General features: G+C 41.3%; 1 protein-coding gene across 1 annotated transcript in view; it reads right to left on the minus strand.

The window, feature by feature from the left end:
* Positions 1–362: 362 nt before the first annotated feature.
* The window catches only part of RPGRIP1 (RPGR interacting protein 1), a gene marked incomplete at its 5' end in the record, with an annotated part of 129,530 nt that continues 108,301 nt past the window's right edge, over positions 363–21,591 (minus strand). The window contains 7 exons of the mRNA XM_082244559.1: positions 363–681; positions 5,408–5,538; positions 7,071–7,161; positions 7,289–7,481; positions 15,580–15,680; positions 15,755–15,875; positions 16,671–16,883. Of these exons, the coding sequence (XP_082100685.1) occupies positions 548–681; positions 5,408–5,538; positions 7,071–7,161; positions 7,289–7,481; positions 15,580–15,680; positions 15,755–15,875; positions 16,671–16,883 (984 nt within the window). The 3' untranslated portion in view covers positions 363–547. The remainder of the gene's footprint in view (positions 682–5,407; positions 5,539–7,070; positions 7,162–7,288; positions 7,482–15,579; positions 15,681–15,754; positions 15,876–16,670; positions 16,884–21,591) is intronic.

Here is a 21,591-nt window from a genome sequence, read left to right on the forward strand (position 1 = left end):
ATTTAAACAGGGACAACCCTTATTTATGGCAATAATTACCTAAAAGAGCTCTAAAAGATTTATGTAAAAAAAATACTCTTCACTAATGCTAGCAAAAAAAAACCATAAGTTAACCAAAACTCTATTTTGTGTAATGTCCATTATAAATACTAATATTGATGATAATAAATGGCCAGCTAGCTTATAAACACAAATTCTCTTTTGTTTCAGTGTCAGCAGTGGTTACTGAATATTTAGTTATCAGATGTAACACAAAAAAAACTAGTAATAGGTAGCCAAGAACTCCCAAAAACAACAGAGAAGCAAAATATATGGATCATCAAATAATGTATAACCCCAGACACCGCCCCCCCCCCCCCCCCCACTTCTTTTGGGTCTGCTCCAGGTTTTCCATTCACTTCACCATACCTGAGATCATGGCAGTTAAGTCTTTCTAGGGCACTTTATAATGCAATCTGCAAACCACCTCAGATGGTCACATTTGAATCTCTGAGTAGTGCATATCTTTAGATCATTAGCAGCATACAATTTTTGTATCTTATCTTTTTTAGTTTATAAGGATTGAAGGTGATGATGATCTGATGGTCCTCTTCTCTCTATATACTGCTCGAGCTGCTTCTTTAGCCTCTATTATCACATGCAAAGATCCAATTGTTTGTCTGGGGTCTGATACATCTATTACTGAAATAAGAAAAAATACATAAAAAAACAAATTTTATAAAAAAACAAGTACTTTCCTAGGAAAAACTACTTCTACACCATCTGGAAACCTGACATTATCTAAATATGTATTTCAACATGTTTTATTCTGGGTAGAGTGAGTTTGCTAGATATTAGGATTTTTGGTCTCCCTGTAAAAACCTTTTTTTTTTTTTTGAGTATTCCACAGGACACAGAGGACTTTACGGCCACCAAAAAAACAACCTTGTCCATACTGTAAGTAGTGAAAAGGGAATCTCTTGGAGAAGTTCAAAAGGAGAACACTGCTAATCAGAGAAGATCGAATTAGGACCTCATGGAGACATGGGGGCCACACAGGTGAAACAATCCATGTGACATCCTCCACAAAGGCTACAACTAAGGATTGAGACACCATAGGTCTCTGAAATAGCACAGCCAAAGCTGAGATCTGTCCCTTAATGGTACTCAAAGCCAAAGACATCTCCACACCAGAACATCACCAGAAATTCCTTCTGCGGCACGCCCGGGCTCTCCTGTCCCACCGGGAGGCCCGAGCGACCAGCCGGCATGTTCACCGGCTGGCCAGAGACCCGAACAAAGGCGAAATCATCTTTAATCAGGTTTCCGATCTAGTAACCCGGAAGCAAGATTATGACATCACTTTGGGTTTACAGCCAAACTTGATGTTTTGAATGCTTTTAAGTGCACAGGAGGGATTTGGGGTCTTATAGGCCTCAGATCCCTCCATAAAGAGTACCTGTCACTGCCTATTACTGTCACAAGGGATGTTTACATTCCTTATGACAGCAATAAAAGTGATAAAAAATGTATTTTAACCACTTAAGCCCCGGAGGATTTGGCTGCTAAAGGACCAGGGGTTTTTTTGCGATTTTTTACTGCGTGACTTTAACGGACAATTGCGCGGTCGTGCGACGATGTACCTAAACGAATTTGACGTCCTTTTTTTCCCACAAACAGAGCTTTCTTTTGGTGGTATTTGATCACCTGTGCGATTTTTTGATCACGCGCTATAAACAAAAAAAGAGCGTAAATTTTGCAAAAATAACAATATTTTTCACATTTTTTTATATGAAATTCCCCAAAAAAAAAAGTAAAAATCAAAATTTTTTAAAATTTTTCGGCCAATTTCTTTTATGCTACCTATGTTTGGTAAAAAAAATCGCAAAAAGCGTATTTTGATTGGTTTGCGCAAAAGTTATCGCGTTTACTAACAAAGAGAAAGATTTTTGTCATTTTTGGTGTTTTTTTTTTTAACGCGTAATGGCGGCGATCTGCGATTTTTTTTTCGGTACTGCGACATTGCGGCGGACAGATCGGACCCTTGACTGACATTTTTGACACTTTTGGGGTTACCAGTGACATTACTGCAGTAATCAGTGCTATACATATGCACTGTTACTGCAAAAATGACACTGGCAGGGAAGGGGTTAACTTTATTGGACAGGGAGGGGTTAAGTGTGTCCTAGGGGCGTGCTTTCTACTGTGTAGGGACATTCCTATTGGTGTAAAAGCAAAGATCCACCGTTCTACATAGTAGAACGGTCAGATCTTTACTTTTACACAGGGAGAACTGACAGGCAGCTTGTTTACACAAGCTGCTCTGTCTTTCTCCCTTCACAGGAGCGATCGCAGTGTGACTGGCGGACATCGAGTCCGCCGGTCACACGCACTGACTTGCCTGTGAACGAGCCGCGGCGGGCGCGCGCCTCGGCGGGCGCGCGCCCGCCCGCGATAGGCTCGCAAGTCAGTGACAGGCGAGTGACGTACCGATACGTCACTCTGCCTGGCCGGGGCTGACCGCCGCAGTATATAGTCGTGCGGCGGTCGGCAACCGGTTAAAGGGACAGTTAAAAAAAAAAAAAAAAATAACAATAAAAAATTTAAAGCGCCCCATCACTGTGTGCTTGCGTGCAGAAGCGAACGCATACGTAAGTCACGCCCACAAATGTAAACAGTGTTCAAACCACACATGTGGGTTATCGCTGTGATTGTTAGAGTGAGAGCAATAATTCTAGTGGACTGTAACTCTAAACAGGTAAGCTGTAAAAATGTTTAAAGTGTGGCATATGGAGATTTTTAGGTATCGTAGTTTGTCGATATTCCACTAGTGTGCGCAATTTCAAGCATGACATGTTAGGAATCTATTTACTCAGCGTAACTTCATCTTTCACATTATATAAAACAATTGGTCTAACTTTACTGTTTTGTTTTTTTCAATTTATGAAACTGTCTTTCTTCCAAAAAAACTTGCATTTGAAAGACCGCTGCGCAAATACAGGGTGACATAAAATATTGCAACGATCGCCATTTTATTCTCCAGGCACTCTGCTAAAATAATATATATATTGTTTGGGGTTTTAAGTAATTTTCTAGCAAACAATACTGATTTTGACTTGTCAGCAACAAGTGTCATAAAAAGGCTTATGCATGAAGAGGTTAACAACAGGAAATTGAGCTGCAGAGCTCTAGAGTGGACCTGTGCATAGGGAACTTCACCAAAAGTGCCTACCATTTTCTCCAGCATTGGCACACCGGTCTAAATATAGGGACTTTTTAATGACTTCCTGTATCCCTCCTGGAATATAAGGGATAGGCATTTCTCCTGTGGGAGCAGTATCTTTACCTAAGTAGAACCTCTACAGGACTTTTACTGTACTTTTAGTTGTAGGCAAAAAAAAACTAACTACAGGGAGGCATCTGCCACCTTTAGACACTAGCACAAAACGAAGGCATAGCTGAGCTGGGAGCAGGGGTGTATCTACCATGAGGCAAAAATATGCTGCCTTGGGCGGCATATTTCAGGGGGACAATGCCGCTTCCTTGCCATCCGTGGAAGTGTTTAGAATGAAACCTGGAGCGGTGTCAAAGAAGAGTAGGGTAGAAAGCTGTGCTTCCCTGCTAAATTAGGCTACTGAGCAGGGGCGGAACTACCAGGTCACAGCGAGAGGCCCTGGTGTTTTGCCACCTGGGAGGGGGCCTGACAAGTGCAACAGGGACCCACTGCCATAATAAGAAGTATCGGGGCCCCTCCTGCAAACCGGGTGCTGAGGTGAAGTTTGAGTCCACCGAGCCTGTCACCATTATGTCCCATACGGCAGAGGCAGTATGACTGTGAGGCGGCAGGTGAGGAGTGGAAAGATGCAGACGGAGAGCAGTGTGTCCCCTGTTGAAGTCGCCATCCCTGCCCTGTGCCAGAGCCACAGTGTCTGTGAGCAACAAGTGAAGCAAAAGCAGAGAGAAATACCGGCCCTGCTAAGGAGCTCGCTGAGCCTGAGGAGATGGAGCTCCATTTATGGACCACCACCTGCCCTCTCCTTAGATTGTGAACGTTTCCCCTGAAAATATCCCTGCTTTGCAAAGCTAACCATCTCTCATTCTGTTCTCTGCCTTAAAAAAATGACATGTTCATTCTGCCCAAAGCAGACGTTTCAGGTTTTTGCTCTCTCTCACCCCACCTCTCTCTCTCTCACCCCCTCTCTCTTTCTAACCCCCCCTCTCTCTCACCCCCCTCTCTCTATCTCTCTCACCACCTCTCTCCACCACCACAATACGCTACTGGCTGGGAGGGGCTATGCTGAGGTAGAGATTCCTGCCTTTTTTGGCCAGTGTTCATTCACCTGAAGGTGGCACTTGAAAGTGGCACCATAACCCAAGTAGTCATGTATATAGAGTTCACTGTGTCTTGTGATGTACGAGGAAAAGGAACTTATAGATAATTATGTTGTAGCACCCTCCTAGGTAGGTGCTAGTGAGAGAGTATCGTTTTTGGCTCTGTCTGCCTATCAGAGGAGCAGCAGGCAAATCTATATTGCTTTCTGCCTACCAGAGAGCAGAATCTGTGAGTTAGGTCTGCTCAGTGTGCTCAGTATGTGATTTATTGGGTCTAGAGAGTGTTTCACACTGGTCCAATAGGGAGGCATATTGGACAGTGGGAGGAAACCTGACCAATGGATACATAGGCTTTGATACAGTCCTGCTGATTGGTAGAGACAGAATGTCTCGATGCATTCTGGGATAATGTATAAAAGCCAGGACCACATGTGCTGCGGGGTCTTTGGCTGGTGAGCAGAGTCCCAAAGGGAGGATAACAGCTGCCTCCTCCTCTGTAGTGGTGGCAAGTGGTCATAGGCGGTCGGACTGGGGATCCAAGGAACAGAACTGAACCCAGAGGTCCAGGAGAACTGACTAAAGGGGGAGAGACACTGGAGACCCTTGAAAAACAGTATCATTAGTACAGGGGGTTGTGTCAACGGGCCTGACCTGAGGGCAGCCACCCTGGAATAGGATAGTCAGAGGATGGGTGTCAGTGTGTCAAGTGAAAGTGGATACTAGAAGAGTATCCTGAAGAGAATTTAATTCATCAAGTCATCTGGATAGAGACTTAACCTAAGTTCATCTATTGGCAGGGTGAATCAGCAGCCTGGCTGCATCATCAGACAGAAGTCCTCACATCTTGTAAATAGTTAATCTGGAGTATCACACTATTCCTTTCTCCCATCCCTTTTTAAAATAAAACACCAAAAACAACTACAAACTCCTGGACTGATCATCGACTGAGCCAAGAAGTAAAGTGTTAAATTGGGAATACCAGAGTTGCTAATGGTAACACAGGGGGACCCGAAAGTGTAATATCCAGCATTCCTCAAGGGGGCTACAATGTTATCTAAAGATAATCATACAGTTGCTGAAATAGAGTTATACTCACTCTGCAAAGTTTCCTCTGCTGGGTCTACAGATCTTCGTAAAAGATGTCGCAGGTCCAAATAAGCATACCCAACATCACGACAATCGTCATCTTCTTCATTCACTGGATCGCTTACTACTGTAAATTTTAACCTTTATAATGCACATGAGGGAAGAAAAATATTTGGTAAATGTTAGTGTCAGAAATCATTTAGGTTTCACAATTAAGATATTCTGTCGCCCACACCCTATATGTGCTGTAACACATTGATTTTTGGTTCCACGACACTTGCTTCACACATGCCTTGGATGGACTCCCCACCCTTACTAGGGCCGCAATATTTTCTAGTGCATGCCCTCATCCACACTCTCTGCTAAATTGAGCTATTGCTGGTTTCCAACGAGGCCTACCCAGTGACTTTGTTACAGACAGCTTTTAACTCCTGCTGCTCTGTAGTTGTCTGTAGAGAAGAACAAGGCACATCTAAGTGCAATATAGACCATTTATTGGAGCATAGAAGGATTAAAACAATTTACAAGAAGTTGAAATTAAAACAGCATGTCTTAGAAGCTGGAGGAGCCAATGCTCAGTAATGCCTTGTCCAGGAGACTGCTTCATGTGTCGGCGTGCACACATCGTGGTAGGGCTTCCGGTAACCACGCTGGAACGCACATAGCTGATAGTCAAAATCAGTCTGATGAATCTGCAATCTGTCCCCCTACGGGCTTCTCCTAAACCCTGAATATGCTGCATCCGTTTGGGTGCAAAAGCCTCTAGATTGCTTTTCAGTGCTGATATTTTTCATCAAAACTAAGAAAGCTGAAGCTGCTTAGGTCAGGCACCAGGCTATGATCTTGCCATTGCCATCTTTCCCTATCTCTGAGGATGATGTGAACCCTAATTTATTGCTACATATAGAATTCCTCCATATGCCCAGTCTACAATTACATTCTTCAGGCAGTCCGTCTACCATTGTCAACTAATTTCTTTCTCTACATAATATGGAGTTTTCAACAATCTTATTACTTTACTTATATTTGGAGTTACTAGACATGAAGTCAAGTTACTTTATTGAGTCTGCTTAGTTGAATACTTCTAAAGAGGTGGTGAAAGGGTGTTCTTGTGTTTTATGACCTACATACTGGATCACTGTAATATTACAGCATTGTTTGATCTTCATTATAGTACTTTTAGATATGCTCTTTGGGTACCATGCAGGCTTACTTGGATAGTCTATGACTCTTCACTGGTATTCTAGACCATACTTACAGTCTATTCTCATCTGGAATACTCAAGGTTACATTATCCTTCTTTCATTGGGATGATCTTCCTTCCTTCTGCAATGTGAAAATTGACATCCAACTGAGGTTTGAGGTCTCCAGGGTTTAGTTGCCATTTCAATAAACGATAGTCTTTCATTTTCAACTTTAAGACTTAACTCCTATTGGCCAGAGCCTTGATTTAATAATATATACATTTGTTGTTCTTAGACTTGGTCATTTTTTTGCTACAGATGGAAGATCTAGTACCCGTAAAAGGGTATTGTCCATAGCAAAGCAGCTTAGTGCCTAATCTCTTATGGAAAAGGATCAGCAGGGACAGGGGTCTCCTTGTTCCCCAATGAACTGAACAATAAAATATCCTTTGTATGTACATATAGGTTGCATCAAAAACCTTAGGTTACCTTACTCTTTCTCCCTCTGTGTCTGATCCCTCCAAAAGCATGTAGAGGAAATGTCTGCGATCTGAATATTCTTTGCCATCGAGGTGTATTACTGCATGGGATAAGGAAAATAATTATTGAGGGAACTGTGTTAAAGTAACACTTTAGAGAGAAAAAAATGAGTTACATAAAGGGAAAATTAGTTTTTAAAAAAATCAATTTTGTGACACTTTTCATACCTTTACTGAAGTGGTAGTATATTTCCTCTCCATGGCTAGGTTTGCGAAGTGATAAAGGAGTCTCTGTTTCCTCAGCGGGAACTCCTGTAAATTGAAACTCCACAAACACTCTTTCCACTGATTCATCAGCTACCACCTCTGAACATGGATCGAGTGACAGAGAGGCAATTTCTACACGAATCCTGGATGATGGCTAAGCAGATACAGAACAAAAATGAATGGATATATAGAGATAAGATTTAAGCAGGGGAGCTTATTTTTTCTAACGCAGTTTCTGGAAGTAGTAAGGACTGCCTATGTTAGACAAATCAATATTTTGGTAATCTCCTGCTGTCTTTTTATGACAAAATCTAAAAATGTTTTATTTCAGATATTACTGCAATTCATTATTTAACAATAGTTCATCTTTTTTTCTCATTACTTATAAACTAGCAGCAGGCTGTGGTCAGCTATAGGGTGCCAGTAACAAATTGTTTCCAAATTTAGAGCAGTGTACCACTGGTGTGTTCCAGCTCTCTTTTGGAGAAGAATGTGTCCTAATTAAATGCAGTTAGTGTAGGCCAGTTGGGCATGTGGTTGTTTTTATATAGTAAAAGGTGGCATTTTATAAATAAATAAGTATTCAGAAGCCCTCTCAGATTTAACAAGATGTGGTAAATATAGCTTTTGGCAACATTGGATAACTAAAGAGGCTCTGTACAAGAATAAAATATAAGGATTTCTTTATTTGATGACTGGATTGGGGAATGGGGTTTGTAGGAGGAGTGTGCGCATATACAGTTGTATTCAAAATTATTCAACCCCCCTCCAATGCTGTAAAGGGTTTTAGGGAATTTAGTGTACATTTGTAATTGTATTCAGAATGAAATCCTACAAGGACTTCTTAAAGAACCATATGCAACTAAAATTACATCAATTGGTTTTGTAATACAGTAGTAAATGTTTCTTTTGTGAATTCTTCATTGACACAATTATTCAACCCCTTAAAGACTACCACTCTGAAGAACAGAGGTTTATTGAAGTGTTTTCAATCAGGTATTGAAAACACCTGTGGATGTCAGGGAGCAGCAATAAAGCCTAATAAGCACCAATTAGGCAGCTTTAAAATGACTGTGATACTCAGCTCCTTCTAGACATTTATTGGTGTGGTTACAAACATGGTGAAGTCAAGAGAATGGTCCAAGAAGACAAGAGAAGAGGTGATTACTCTTCACAGGAAGGGCAATGGCTATAAGAAGATTGCAAAGATGTTAAACATAACAAGAGACACCATAGGAAGCATCATTCACAAATTCAAGGCAAAGGGCACTGTTGAAACGCTACCTGGTCGTGGCAGAAAGAAGATGCTGACTTCGACTGCTGTGCGCTACCTGAAGCGTAGAGTGGAGAAAAGTCCCTGTGTGACTGTTGAGGAACTGAGAAAAGATTTGTCAGATGTGGGTACTGAAGTTTCTGCTCAGAAGGCCTCCATGCCAGAACTCCCAGGCGCACCCCCTTGCTGTCTCCAAAGAATAAGAAGAGTCGACTGCAGTATGCCAAAACACAGACGTTTTGGGATAGTGTTCTGTGGACTGATGAAACAAAATTAGAACTGTTTGGGCCCATGGATCAACGCTATGTTTGGAGGAGGAAGAACAAGGCCTATGAAGAAAAGAACACCTTGCCTACTGTGAAGTCTGGTGGGGGGTCAATCATGCTTTGGGGCTGTTTTGCTTCTGCAGGTACAGGGAAGCTTCAGCGTGTGCAAGGTACCATGAATTCTCTTCAGTACCAGGAGATATTGGATGACAATGTGATGCAGTCCGTCACAAACCTGAGGCTTGGGAGACGTTGGACCTTTCATCAGGACAATGATCCCAAGCATACCTTCAAGTCCACTAGAGCATGGTTGCAGATTAAAGGCTGGAACATTTTGGAGTGGCCATCACAGTCACCAGACTTAAATCCGATTGAGAACCTCTGGTGGGACTTAAAGAAAGCAGTTGCAGTGCACAAGCCTAAGAATGTGACTGAACTGGAGGCTTTTGCCCATGACGAATGGGCGAAGATACCCGTAGATCGCTGCAAGACACTTGTGTCAAGCTATGCTTCACGTTTAAAAGCTGTTATAACTGTAAAAGGATGTTGTACTAAGTTCTAAGATTGAATGTCACTTGGGGGTTGAATAAAACTGATAATGATGTGAGCACAGAAAAGACATTTGTGGTTATTTCATTATAAATGTTATGTTATATTTGTCTGACCTACACCTGCCTCTTTGATTTAATTGTAAGCAGGATGACTGAATGATCAAAAGCAATGTCAAACTGGCCAAAACAATCAATTTCAGTGGGGGTTGAATAATTTTGAATAGAACTGTATGAGGACTAAGAGTGGAATTCTTTTTTTTTTTTTTTTTTTTACATCAAATCTTTTTTATTGAAGAAAGAAAAAAGTTAGTAAAAGTTTTACATTACCATTGCAAAAGAAAACATACAAAAAAATCAATGGCTCTACATGCAAGTAACAAGATGAACTCCTAGTTTTGAGGCAATAGGTTGATTTACTAAAGGTAAATAGGCTGCAATAAGAAGTTGCACTCTGCAAGGGAATCTACTCCAGAGCTTAGAGTAGCTGTGAATTCAAACTAACCTATATTTATGATCAAACAGCTAAATACGTAGTATAAATAATGCACATTTATATATAAAAAAAAACAAAACTTGCTTTTATACCTTTTCAGAGCATGTAAGATGCAGCTCACATGACTGCTTATACTGGCTCAGTGCATCACGGGCCTGCGGGTAGGCATGTCTGCATGTCCACATTTGATGGGCAAAGGCATGGCTACACACACACACACGCTAAATACACACAATGGATGGGCGGGGGGGCATGGCTACACACTGAAACCATGAAAGGTACAGGCACACTGTGCACTTGCACAGCATGCTTCTATCTCAGAACGGGATGACAGGGACTCGAAATGACAATTTTCAACCAGGAAGTGGGGAACTGGCAGGATCAGCCAGGCAATATTGAAGAATTACAGGGAAAATACCATGTTTATGTATAAAGCACATATATGGTCCTTAAAGTGTCAGATTCAATACATTTTGATGGTTACAAACACTTTAATGAATATGGTGCAAATTTTCTTTGCAAAGAACAGGGTCGGACTGGCCTACCGGGATACCGGGAAATTTCCCGGTAGGCCAGCAAGTTCCCCCTTCCGTGGGGCTGCTAAAGACCTGTAAAAAAAAATGGCCGCGGCCTGACATGCGTACTGCGCATGCGCCGCCGCTCATAAAAGCCCGTACAGTTTCGGCTATTCCCGGGCAGGCGGCACATGCGCAGTGATGTGTTGGCGCCGGGCGGCGCCATTTTTAAGTGTAAGGCGCCTCACCAAACGGTAAGTGAGACTCCTCAGGAGATGCAGTGCTGCGGGCATGGTACAGGACCATGCCCGCTGCACTGCATCTCCTGCATTATGCCCATGTACGATGCCCGCAGCCCCTGCACAATGCCGGCAAGCCTGCATCTCCTGTACCATGTCTGCAGCCCCTGCACCATACCTGCAGCCCCTGCATCTCCTGCACCATGTCTGCAGCCCCTACATCTCCTGCACCATGTCCAGAGCCCCTGCATCTCCTGCCCGAAGCCCCTGCATCATGCCCGCAGCCCCTGCATCTCCTGTACCATGTCCGCAGCCTCTGACATCTCCTGTACCATGCCCACACAGCCTATGACCACCTCATGTACCATGTCCGCACTTTTACCACTTTTAACCCGAATTTGCTCATATATATATATATATATATATATATATATATATATATATATATATATATATATAGCCCTATGCGCTTTCATATCTGTCTTATCTATATATAATACACTCTTCAAATGTGCTTTAAATGCATGGTTTTCCCTTTTATGAACATGAAAATAATGACGTTATGCTGTTGGGCCGGTATAATAATGCTATGGGGCTGGTATGAAATTATTTCCAGGGCTGAATTTTATTCCCAGTCCGGCCCTGGCAAAGAATACCCAATTACATGCAAGGAAAATAAAAAAATCTGCATTTTTCCTTGCACATGATTGGATGATGGTAGTCAGCAAAGCTTCACCTCATTCATTAAGCTCTGGGTAAATCCCCTTGTAAAGTGCAACTTCATTTGCACAGTGAACAGTATTTGTATTTACTAAAGTAACCCCATTGTTGAAATATGTGCTATAAAGAGTCTGTTTTGGGCTCTAATGTTTAATAAGCTAGCAGATATGAATCTGTCTTTGTTCTAGACAGCTAACATGTCTGTTGTAACGTCCTGGTAAATAACTTACAGCTTCTTCTCATCCTCTATCAGCTATCGTTCCTCTTTTCCCAGCATCGGTCTCTTTGGTCCAGGTGAGTTTTTCCTATTTATTCTAATTAGCCATGCTGGCTTCCTTTCAGCATGCAGGTCAGGCATTCTATGTCATTATTAGAACATATTCATTTTAATCAAGAGATGTGCATATGACTCCCCATATATGTCATACAGATCTATCAGTATCCAGCCATTTCCACAGAATATAGTGGAGACTACCTTTGTAAATGATATTTGTAAGAAAATAATTCAAAAATGATTTTTGCCTGCTGGATTTAAGCTATTGGGATGAATATATCAGTTTGCTTAGATTTGCGATACATCTGCTAATACATACTCTTGGTGTTGCATCAATTTGTAGGAACCTTTCTCGCTATAGATTTGATTAGTTTCACCCACGTGTACATCATTGCTGACAGAATATTTATTATAAGCCATTTTTTAAGCATAGCTTTTTTCTGTAGGTAGGGCGGCATGATGGGGACACTGATGTAACGTGGCACTCTGGGGGCTCTAATGTAAAGTAGCATTCTTGGGGCTCTGATGTAAGGTAGGTTTCTGGGGGCTCTGATGTAAAGTAGGATTCTTGGGGCTCTGATGTAAGGTAGGTTTCTGGGGGCTCTGATGTAAAGTAGGATTCTTGGGGCTCTAATGTAAGGTAGGATTCTGGGGGCTCTGATGTAAGGTGGGACTCTGGGGGCTCTGATATAAGGTAGGACTCTGGGGGCTTTGATGTAAGGTAGGATTCTGGGGGCTCTGAAGTAAGGTGGGACTCTGGGGGCTCTAATATAAGGTAGGACTCTGGGGGCTCTGATGTAAGGTAGGATTCTATGGTCTCTGATGTAGGGTAGGATTCTGGGGGCTCTAATGTAAAGTAGGATTCTTGGGGCTCTGATGTAAGGTAGGATTCTGGGGGCTCTGATGTTAAGTAAGATTCTAGGGGCTCTGAGGCCTCAATATAAGGTAGGACTCTGGGGGCTCTGATTTAAGGTAGGATTCTATGGGCTCTGATGTAGGGTAGGATTCTGGGGGCTCTGATGTAAGGTAGGAGTTTTGAACATGGATGTAAGGGGGGAACTACCGGCCCCTGTTCTCTATGCTGTACATAGAACTGACCCCCCTAATGACCAGGCCATTTTTTGTGATTCCGCACTGCGTTATTTTACCGTAAAATTGCGCGGTCATGCGACAATGTACCGAAATAAAACTGATGTTCTTTTTTCCCCACAAATAGAGCTTTCTTTTGGTGGTATTTGATCACCTCTGCAATTTTTATTTTTTGCGCTATAAACAAAATAAGAGCGACAATTATGAAAAAAACCCCAATAATTTTAACTTTCTGCTATATAACATTCCAAAAAAAAAAAATCTAATTTTTTCATCCTTTTAGACCAATTTGTTTTCTGCTACATATTTTTGGTAAAAAATCGCAATAAGCGTATTTTGATTGGTTTGCGCAAAAGTTATCGCGTCTACAAACTAGGGGAAAGATTTATGTCATTTTTATTTATTTATTTATTTATTTACTAGTAATGTGATTTTTAGCAGGACTGCGACATTGCAGCGGACAGATCGGACCCCTACCTGACCTTTTTGACACTTTTGGGGGGACCAGTGACATTACTACAGTAATCAGTGCTATACATATGCACTGTTACTGTAATAATGACACTGGCAGGGAAGGGGTTAACCTAGTAGGTGATCAAAGGGTTAAATGTTAGCCTAGGGCAGTGATGGCGAACCTTGGCACCCCAGATGTTTTGGAACTACATTTCCCATGATGCTCAACTACACTGCAGAGTGCATGAGCATCATGGGGAATGTAGTTCCAAAACATCTGGGGTGCCAAGGTTTGCCATCACTGGCCTAGGGGAGTCTTTTCTATCTGTGGGGGGAGGGGCTTGTGAAATGACCATAGAGACCTGTGATCCTATATAGAAGGATCACAGGCACTCTGTGATCATTTCAGAGAGAAGAACGGTCGGCTATGTTTACAACAGCTGACTGTCCTTCTCTCCCAGCAGGGAGCGATCGTGGGTGGCCGGCGGCAATCAGTGCCGCCAGCCCCGTGCATAGGCATCCCTGCTGCCTAGTGGGGACGGGAGCGTGCCACCGGCGGCGCGCACTCGCCCCCCAGGCCCACGTGTGCGACCAACGTCCTACGTCGGTTTACGCAGGAGGGGCTGCCTGCTGCAGTAAAACTGCGGTGGGTGATCCGGAACTGGTTAAGGTAGGCTCAGGAAGACAAAAATATCCTTTTAGTGTGCATAAAATCATATGAAATGAAAACGTTCAATTAAAAAAAAAAAAAACCTTTGTCCTGAGTCTTATTTGTGTCTGTGAAACTGTCAGTTGTGGCACAGTAATTACTATTTTGTGGGTACAAGGACTGTTGTATATGTGTACGGTGTATACAGTAGGCACAGATTCTTTTCAATCCCCCTTTTAGATCCTCCCACTGGCCATGACCATTGTTCATTGTTCATTGCAGCATGCTACATGGAACACAGAACTTATTTTTCTGTTCTTTCCCAGGGTGCCCCAAGTCTTTCATAATCCTAGTCTTGCTCACATTTTGTCATGCTGGTTTGGATTTTTAATTGTAAAGCCGGGGAGATTGCTTAGTATAAGCATTGTTAATAATGTTACTGTTTACATATTGTCTGTACTGTTCAAAGGCTAAGTTCACCTTTAGCTGCAGTCATTGTCACATAAAAAATTGGCGTGGCTGTGCAAGGCTCTCCCCGCACAGCCAAGCCATTCATTCACAGAAATCTGTGAATGAAAAAACTACAAGTCCCATCTGGCACCCTGGCAGACAGCTTGTAATGAATGGACAAAGTACGAAGATCAACATACTCGTAGTCCGTTCACATTTCCTCCAGCTTTCTACCTGAAAATGCTAGAGGAAGTGTCTGCGAGAGCCTGACATTGCACCCATGATCCACTAATTATGGATGCAATGCTTTACAGGTTCCTGTGGGAAAAATTATAAATGCACTTTTTTTCCCCCTGCAAAAGCTCTTTTGGCCCTACTTCTCCTGTAGGTCACATGAGTGCACTTCATTTAGCTCCCCTGTGACCCATATTCAGCTGGCAGTGGGCCAAAGTCCAACTTTTTGCTTACTGAGGACCATGAACTGAGCGATCAGTGGTCTTGATTGCTCAGTTCTCGGTCTTAGAGGTGGCAGGGGATAGATGCAGCATTGAACAGATACTGCACACACCTAGGTTAGTATGTATGTTTTTTTTTTTTTTTTTTTCAAAACTCATTGTTTTAAGAGTGATTTTAGCCTTTAAATATCAATTCTCTTTGTTTATAATAGGGGTCTTTGTCATATTTCAGGTTGTCAGTAACAAATGTTCTCTGTCAGTAAATTTTTAATGTTTTGTCAATAAAAGAAGTATTTGGGGGTTGGCTACCCTGATTAGCAGTGACATCATCATTGTGCCACAGGGCAGAGGGCAGATCTGTGGAAAGGACCCAGCAAGCTCACCCACTACAGGCTACCTGCAGAAAACTACAGAAGGGGCAGAAACAAGACCAGTCACCTTGTACCCTCCCTGAGAGGTCAGCAATGACTGGACTTGATAACAGGAAGCTTCTGCACAGCAGCAAAGTCTCATACTTGAATACTGCACAGATCTGTAGGAAATAGAAAGTACACCAAGATTTAAATAATACACATGTCTACTGTGTTTAGACTTTACCCTGTGGTAAAGAAGTTTTACTTTTGTGGGTGTTGCTGTGGGGATTTCCCCTCACTTCCTGTCTTGGGGGCAAACTTTTTACCAAAGATAAGGTGGCAGAACCTTTCATATTGCAAAAAAAAAAAAAAAAAATTAAAGGAATTCCAATTCTTTTTTCACTCAGTCCAAAACTAAAAAAAAACAAAAAACTTTTAGCTACCAATTCACTTTATGATTTTCTGCACTTACCAGCTTATATGGAACTAGAGGTTTTGCCACTACAATCATGTCGTCATCATCATCATCACTGCCGTTGTTTTCAAACCGTGGTTCACTGATGTTATTCTCATCTTTAAAAAAGAAAGAGTTTTACTATTCAATTTTTTGATCACTATGGATTTTAAATCAATAGCTACTGCTTTACCAGTTTCCTTTAGGAACCTATCAGAATGCATAGACGTTGTTTCATGATCTGACTCATTTACTTCTTCATATATCAGTTCATCAATCTGTCCTTGTGACTCTTCTTGTTCTACTGCATTATCCTAGAACAAACATAATTCAAAGGTTGTTTTTCTGGAAATTAAATAATATTGCTGGGCAAGATATGCAGCAGCAGATGCCATTACCAGTAGCAATTTTAGCTAATGCCATCAGTAACAGCAGCCAACAGAATACATCATCTATAAAGTATTCAGAGGACCTCCGATTTTATTGTGGAACTACATTTTGGGCCCATTCACACCTCTGAGTTTTAACACGTATATACAGGCAAGCCATTGGAATTGATTTACCAAAGGAAAATAGACTGTACACTTTGGAAGTGCAGTTGCACCCTTTTTTCTTAGTAAATTTAAGTGTAGTAAAGCTGCACTTTTTGCTTGGAAATGACTGGATGATGGAAATCAGCAGCGCTTTACCACATTTACTAAGTTCTGGGGAAAATGAGTGCAACTTTACATGCAAAGTTCACAGCCTTTCGTAAATCAACTCTATTGCTTTAAGTGGTGCTAGTTCACATCTGTGTGATCCGTTAATAAGCATTTTATGTTTTTTGATGCATGGGCCTGTGTTGCATGAAAATGCATGATTGCTGATAATGCAAAAGCCAAGTTGTTACATACAGACTTTCCTTTTCACATGCTGCACACTTATGGTTTATATTTCACAGCTCTACTGTTTAGAAGAGCTGTTTACATTTGCACAAAATATTTCCTATAGACACCTTTATCTCATATTAAACATGCTGGTTTAAAATTAATAAGCTAATACCAAGGTTGACTGAAACTCACATCATTATTTTTAAATAAATAAATTCCATTAAATTCCTGCTTACTCACCTGCACAGTCATTTCCATCTCATCACTGCGGTGCTCAGATACATTAACGTTATGTAATATGTGTTTCTGATGAACATCTGTTATGTGTCCATCTCTTCTTCCCCTTTTACTAGAGCAGACATCTCTATGCAGTTCTTCTTCAGCTTTCCGGGATTTGGTTGGTCTTGATCTGCTTAGGTCCTCTTTAGGCAATTGCTTGCCGTGGGACTTTCCCTGATAAGTAATATTTGGGTTACATATATATTTATGTGAACCTTTTAAAATTACACAAGAAAAATGGAGATAACATGCTATAATTGCAATGTCTAGGAATAACCCATTGCTAGCCTCATTGTCTCTGAAAAATGCACTTTTCCTAGCCATACAGTACAGGAAACTGGATGTTTGGTCTTTAACCACTTGTTGTATGTGACTACCTTCAGGTGATTAGACACCTACTGTATGTTGAATGGGATAGTCAGAGCACTGACACACAGCCCATTATCCTTTTATTGTGGTGGAGCTTGGGTGAGTTCTTATATGTTCTTAAGTGGTGGATGTCTTCACCCTACTGAGAGAAGTTTCTTTAATGTGTAGTTTTTTTCCTCTCAAGATTCTTTTATCAAGGATCCTTGCTGTAGGCACTGCAGCTCCATTCTGCACTTGTCAGTTTGGTTTACTCCTCGACAAAGCTATATCCGGTCCCACCTGGAGTAGATGCAGGGTTGTCCTAAAATGTTCCTTTGGCACTGATTCCTGCATGGGTGCTCACCTTGGCACGTGGTGCATTGTGTTGATTTTGCTACTGGATGTTATAATGGTCCAGGGCCATGGTCTGCCAGCGGAAAAGCCCTGTTCTTGAAGACCTATTCATCCCACTAGGCGACACTTTAAATTATATTAAATATTTTGCATTCCAATCAAGGCAATATCAGGCTCGATGATCCACAATTGCTTCTCTGGTACTAGCTCGACTCGACTTGACCGAAGCAATCAATTGTATCAGCAACAGGAATGCAGCACAACAAGATGCAAATTTAATTTTCTTATTAAAATAGTCAGCAGGAAGCAATGTGGCTGGTGTGAAACATGTCAGTAAAGAACTTGTTTCTGCTGGATATTTTAATAGAAAAGATTGCTTTGCATCTCATTGTGCGGCATACCTGGTACTTTAAATGGTATGTCACATCCATGGCACAGGATCGCTGGTTGTTTAATTTTGGTGCCACTTCCCCTGGACTACTGTCAGAAGTCCAGTGTGTGGCCACTACTGTGCCTGCGTGTCATCAGCTTCCCGTGGTTTAACTCTGCATGTTTGCTTCATTTTTTTCCTCTTTCTGCAATCTCTCGGTTGGCACATGACTTCTGGCTTTCTCAGTACAGCACAGCAATCTTTGGAGACTATTCTGAATTCACTTGCTTAGAGTGCCTTTTACAGAAGGATTCACTCTTTCTTCTCCACGGCAGCAAAGGTTGTGAGTACCCCTTTGGGTACATTTAAGAGGAACTGGATCAGGATGAGAAGAGATTTCATCCATTGCTACCCTTTTTATGTGGTATACTGTTTTCTAGTGTTGGAGTAGCGTGAGTCTGCATATCCCAAGGTCTCCAGGATGGGTTTGTCAAATTGCCCAAACCTAAGACCTTCCTAGTCCACTTGCTCTTCAAGTCTGTCTTGCATGATTGCTGATTTGACCCTGAAGAGCTCTTTGCTCTTTGGTCTTAACAAGCAACTAACAGTCCCTGTGGATGATACTCCAGTGTTCAAAGACCCAGTGGACAAGAGGTTAGAAGCCCTCTTTTTAAGGTCTTATTTTCTTTGGCAGGCCCTACTATGCAACCTGTGGTTGCTTGCATGGCTATCTGCCAGACCTAACTATCTGCAGTAAATGTATGGTCCAAGACTCTAGTGCCAATCTCAATCCTCCAGTTCACCACTACCTGAAGCTTTTACCCATTACCTTACTTTACTGCCTGAACCGCATTATGGATAGTCTTCACCAGATTTCCAACCTTGTTTCTGTTTATATGTTGAGGATTCCTTTGACTCAAATGCTGGTTACTGGAACTCCTGTGCAAGAAAACACCTTCAGCAGCTGCCCATCGAGGGAATACACCTGTTTAGTCCCTTCTTGGACAATCACATCAAGAGTAGCATACCCTAAGGAAGTCACGCGACCAGTGATGCAACGCATTGAACAGAGCCAGTGATGTCACTCCCGGTTGACACACACACCAGTGTGCGATGTGGTGAGGAAACTCCATTTTGAAAGTTGGAAACACTGCTCAAAGTGAGTGAATTTTCATTGAAATAAAACTGTTTTAAATTGGTTAGCATGTGGTGCTCTATGAGAATTCTACCCTTCTTTTGAGTTGCAAGCAAAGTGAAGCCAGCGAGGACCGGGTTCTTAAGGGGACCTCATGCATGAAATGGCTGCTAACAGCTGAAGGTGGAGTCACAGGAATTATTTCACAAAGTGCAAGTGACTTATTTTATATGGGTGGATCAGCACTTTTGGAAGCTATAAATCTAACTTCACGGAATGAACACTTATAATGTCTGGACATTGGATATAATGTTTTAAGTACAATTGTTATGAGTGCAAAGTGATGTTTGGCACTTTATCATACAAAGTTACATTTATATTAGTTGGGAAATTTGAAGACTTTAAAGATAAATGTTTTACACTATGGGAGATTTGATTATTTTTACATATTGTGATGTACATCTTGATTATTGGGTATAGTGTGAGGAATTAAGTGCAAAATATTTCTTAAAGAGACAGCGCATCATTTATCATAGGTATTGTTTTACATTACATTTATCGCTGATCATTAGTTTGAGAGGCAGTGAGAGTCGGCGAATGTATTTGAATACTGGGGAGTGGTGTCTTTCACATGTGGTGAATATAATGAGAATTTCACTGGCTGGTTTTTGGACAAACTTCCATAAGGCTGACACTGGATAACATCACTGGTGTACCAACACTGTTAACCTGAAGGGACACTTATTTAGATGGACATTATATTTGTTTATTTGATTTGATTGTTTTTTCATCGTTTTCTTTACACACTTTTTTTGTTTGTGAATTACCAGTGCGCTGCCTCATATTCAGTCTTACTGTGTTTTGATGAACAAACTGGACTGGTTTGTTGCCAGGTCCAGGGACTCCCGAGCCTTCCCAGTGGAGGCTTAGGTAACTCTGTAGGATCAGTTTCACCCGATAAATGCCTTTCCATTCTCCAGCTTCTCCTTATCTGCAAGTTTGAGATGGAGGGCAATCTGGTGATTCTCATTGTACCAAACTGGCCCAGGAGTACATATTCTCCTGGGCCAGTTGCATATACTCCTGGTGGATTCTTCATGGACCCTTCCAGTTTGTCCAGACTTTCTGTCCTTTATTCTGCTTGCTTCTCATGTGCTAGCTTTAATGGCATGAGTGTTTGAAGCCTGGGTCCTAAGGGACAAGGGACTATTGGATTTGGTCTTCCCTACCCTTCTGAAGACTAGAAAGTTGAAGTTTCGCAAAGTCTACCATCACACCTGGAAAGCCTTTTTTGCATGGTGTGAGACCAAAAATGTTTATCCTAGGAAACACTCGGTTACATCCATCCTGTCCTTCCTTTAGTCTACTCTAGATCAGCAACTGGCCTTGAGGGGCTAATCTCAGCCTTGGCCATTTTGTTTCAGAAACCACTGGTTTGTCATTTCTTTGTTAAGGTCTTAGTGTCGGGTATTCCTGACATTTCTCTCCCTGTATGTTCCCCAGTGACTCCCTGCGACCTTAATCTGGTTCTCTATTAGGGATATTCCCTAATCTGACCTCCTATTTATTCAGCAATACCTTTGGATTTACTTATGATATAAGCGATACACAAATTTTATTTTCTTTGGAATCTAAGACATCTGTGGTTTGTCCCAATAATGATGTGTTCTAGTACAAAGAATGGCAAATATATTTCAAAAGAGAAGCAGATTTAAAAAAAAATTCATTTTTTAATGCAAGATTATGCAAATAAACAAAAATTAAAACAAAAATTATATATGAATTACTACCAATAAGAATAATCAGCAAAAAATAAAAGCGAAAGGGAGGAATGAGCTAATAGGGGTTAAATTAGGAACATGTTTTGTTAAAAAAATGTTTTTTTTTTTTTCCTAACACTGCTTTTACCTGCATTTAATGATAATATTATTAAATATATAAATGTACAATATATATGATTGAAACCTGCCACACAGACTGACACCCAGCTATCAAACTGACAGCTAGTCCTGGCAATTTTGCTAGACAGGAAAGAAGAAAAAATATGGGGATAGAAGCCCCAAACCAATTGCTAGGGTTCCCATGAGACATACAGTGAGACACTGCTGTCAGTTTAATTTTTAGTGGAAGAGCTGTGGCAGAATACTATGCCCTGGGCATACAAGACTGCTCAGGGTATCTAGATAAAGCTTTTAAAGGACACTTTGTTGAAATATTAACATAAATGTATACAAGGAACAATCAATCATTAGATGCTACAGTAAAATATTTTAAGGAAAACGTACTGTAAGATGCTCTGGAGCAGCTTTTCTCAAATTTCTTATTCCAAAGTAAGCACAAAAATAATTTTTAGGTCTGGTGAGACCCTGTACTAAAACCAATTCCTCAGAGGTCACTGAAAAAATGTCCCTTACACTGGTGGTCAGTAGGACGACTCCCACTTGGCCAATTCTGACAAGTAAACAAAACTGTATTTTTTGCTAGAAATTTACTTAGAACCCCAAACATTTTATATTTTCTGAAAGCAAAGGCTGGGGAGAATAAAATGGTGGTAGTTGCAAATTTTTATGTCACTCAATATTTGTGCAGCGGTTTGTCAAATGCAAACTTTCATGACAAAAATACATTGCAATGGATTTTAAAGCACACAAACACAATATAATACCCATTTTTTG

Source organism: Pelophylax lessonae (genome assembly GCF_965119305.1).
Source record: "Pelophylax lessonae genome assembly, chromosome: 1".
NCBI lineage: Eukaryota > Metazoa > Chordata > Amphibia > Anura > Ranidae > Pelophylax > Pelophylax lessonae.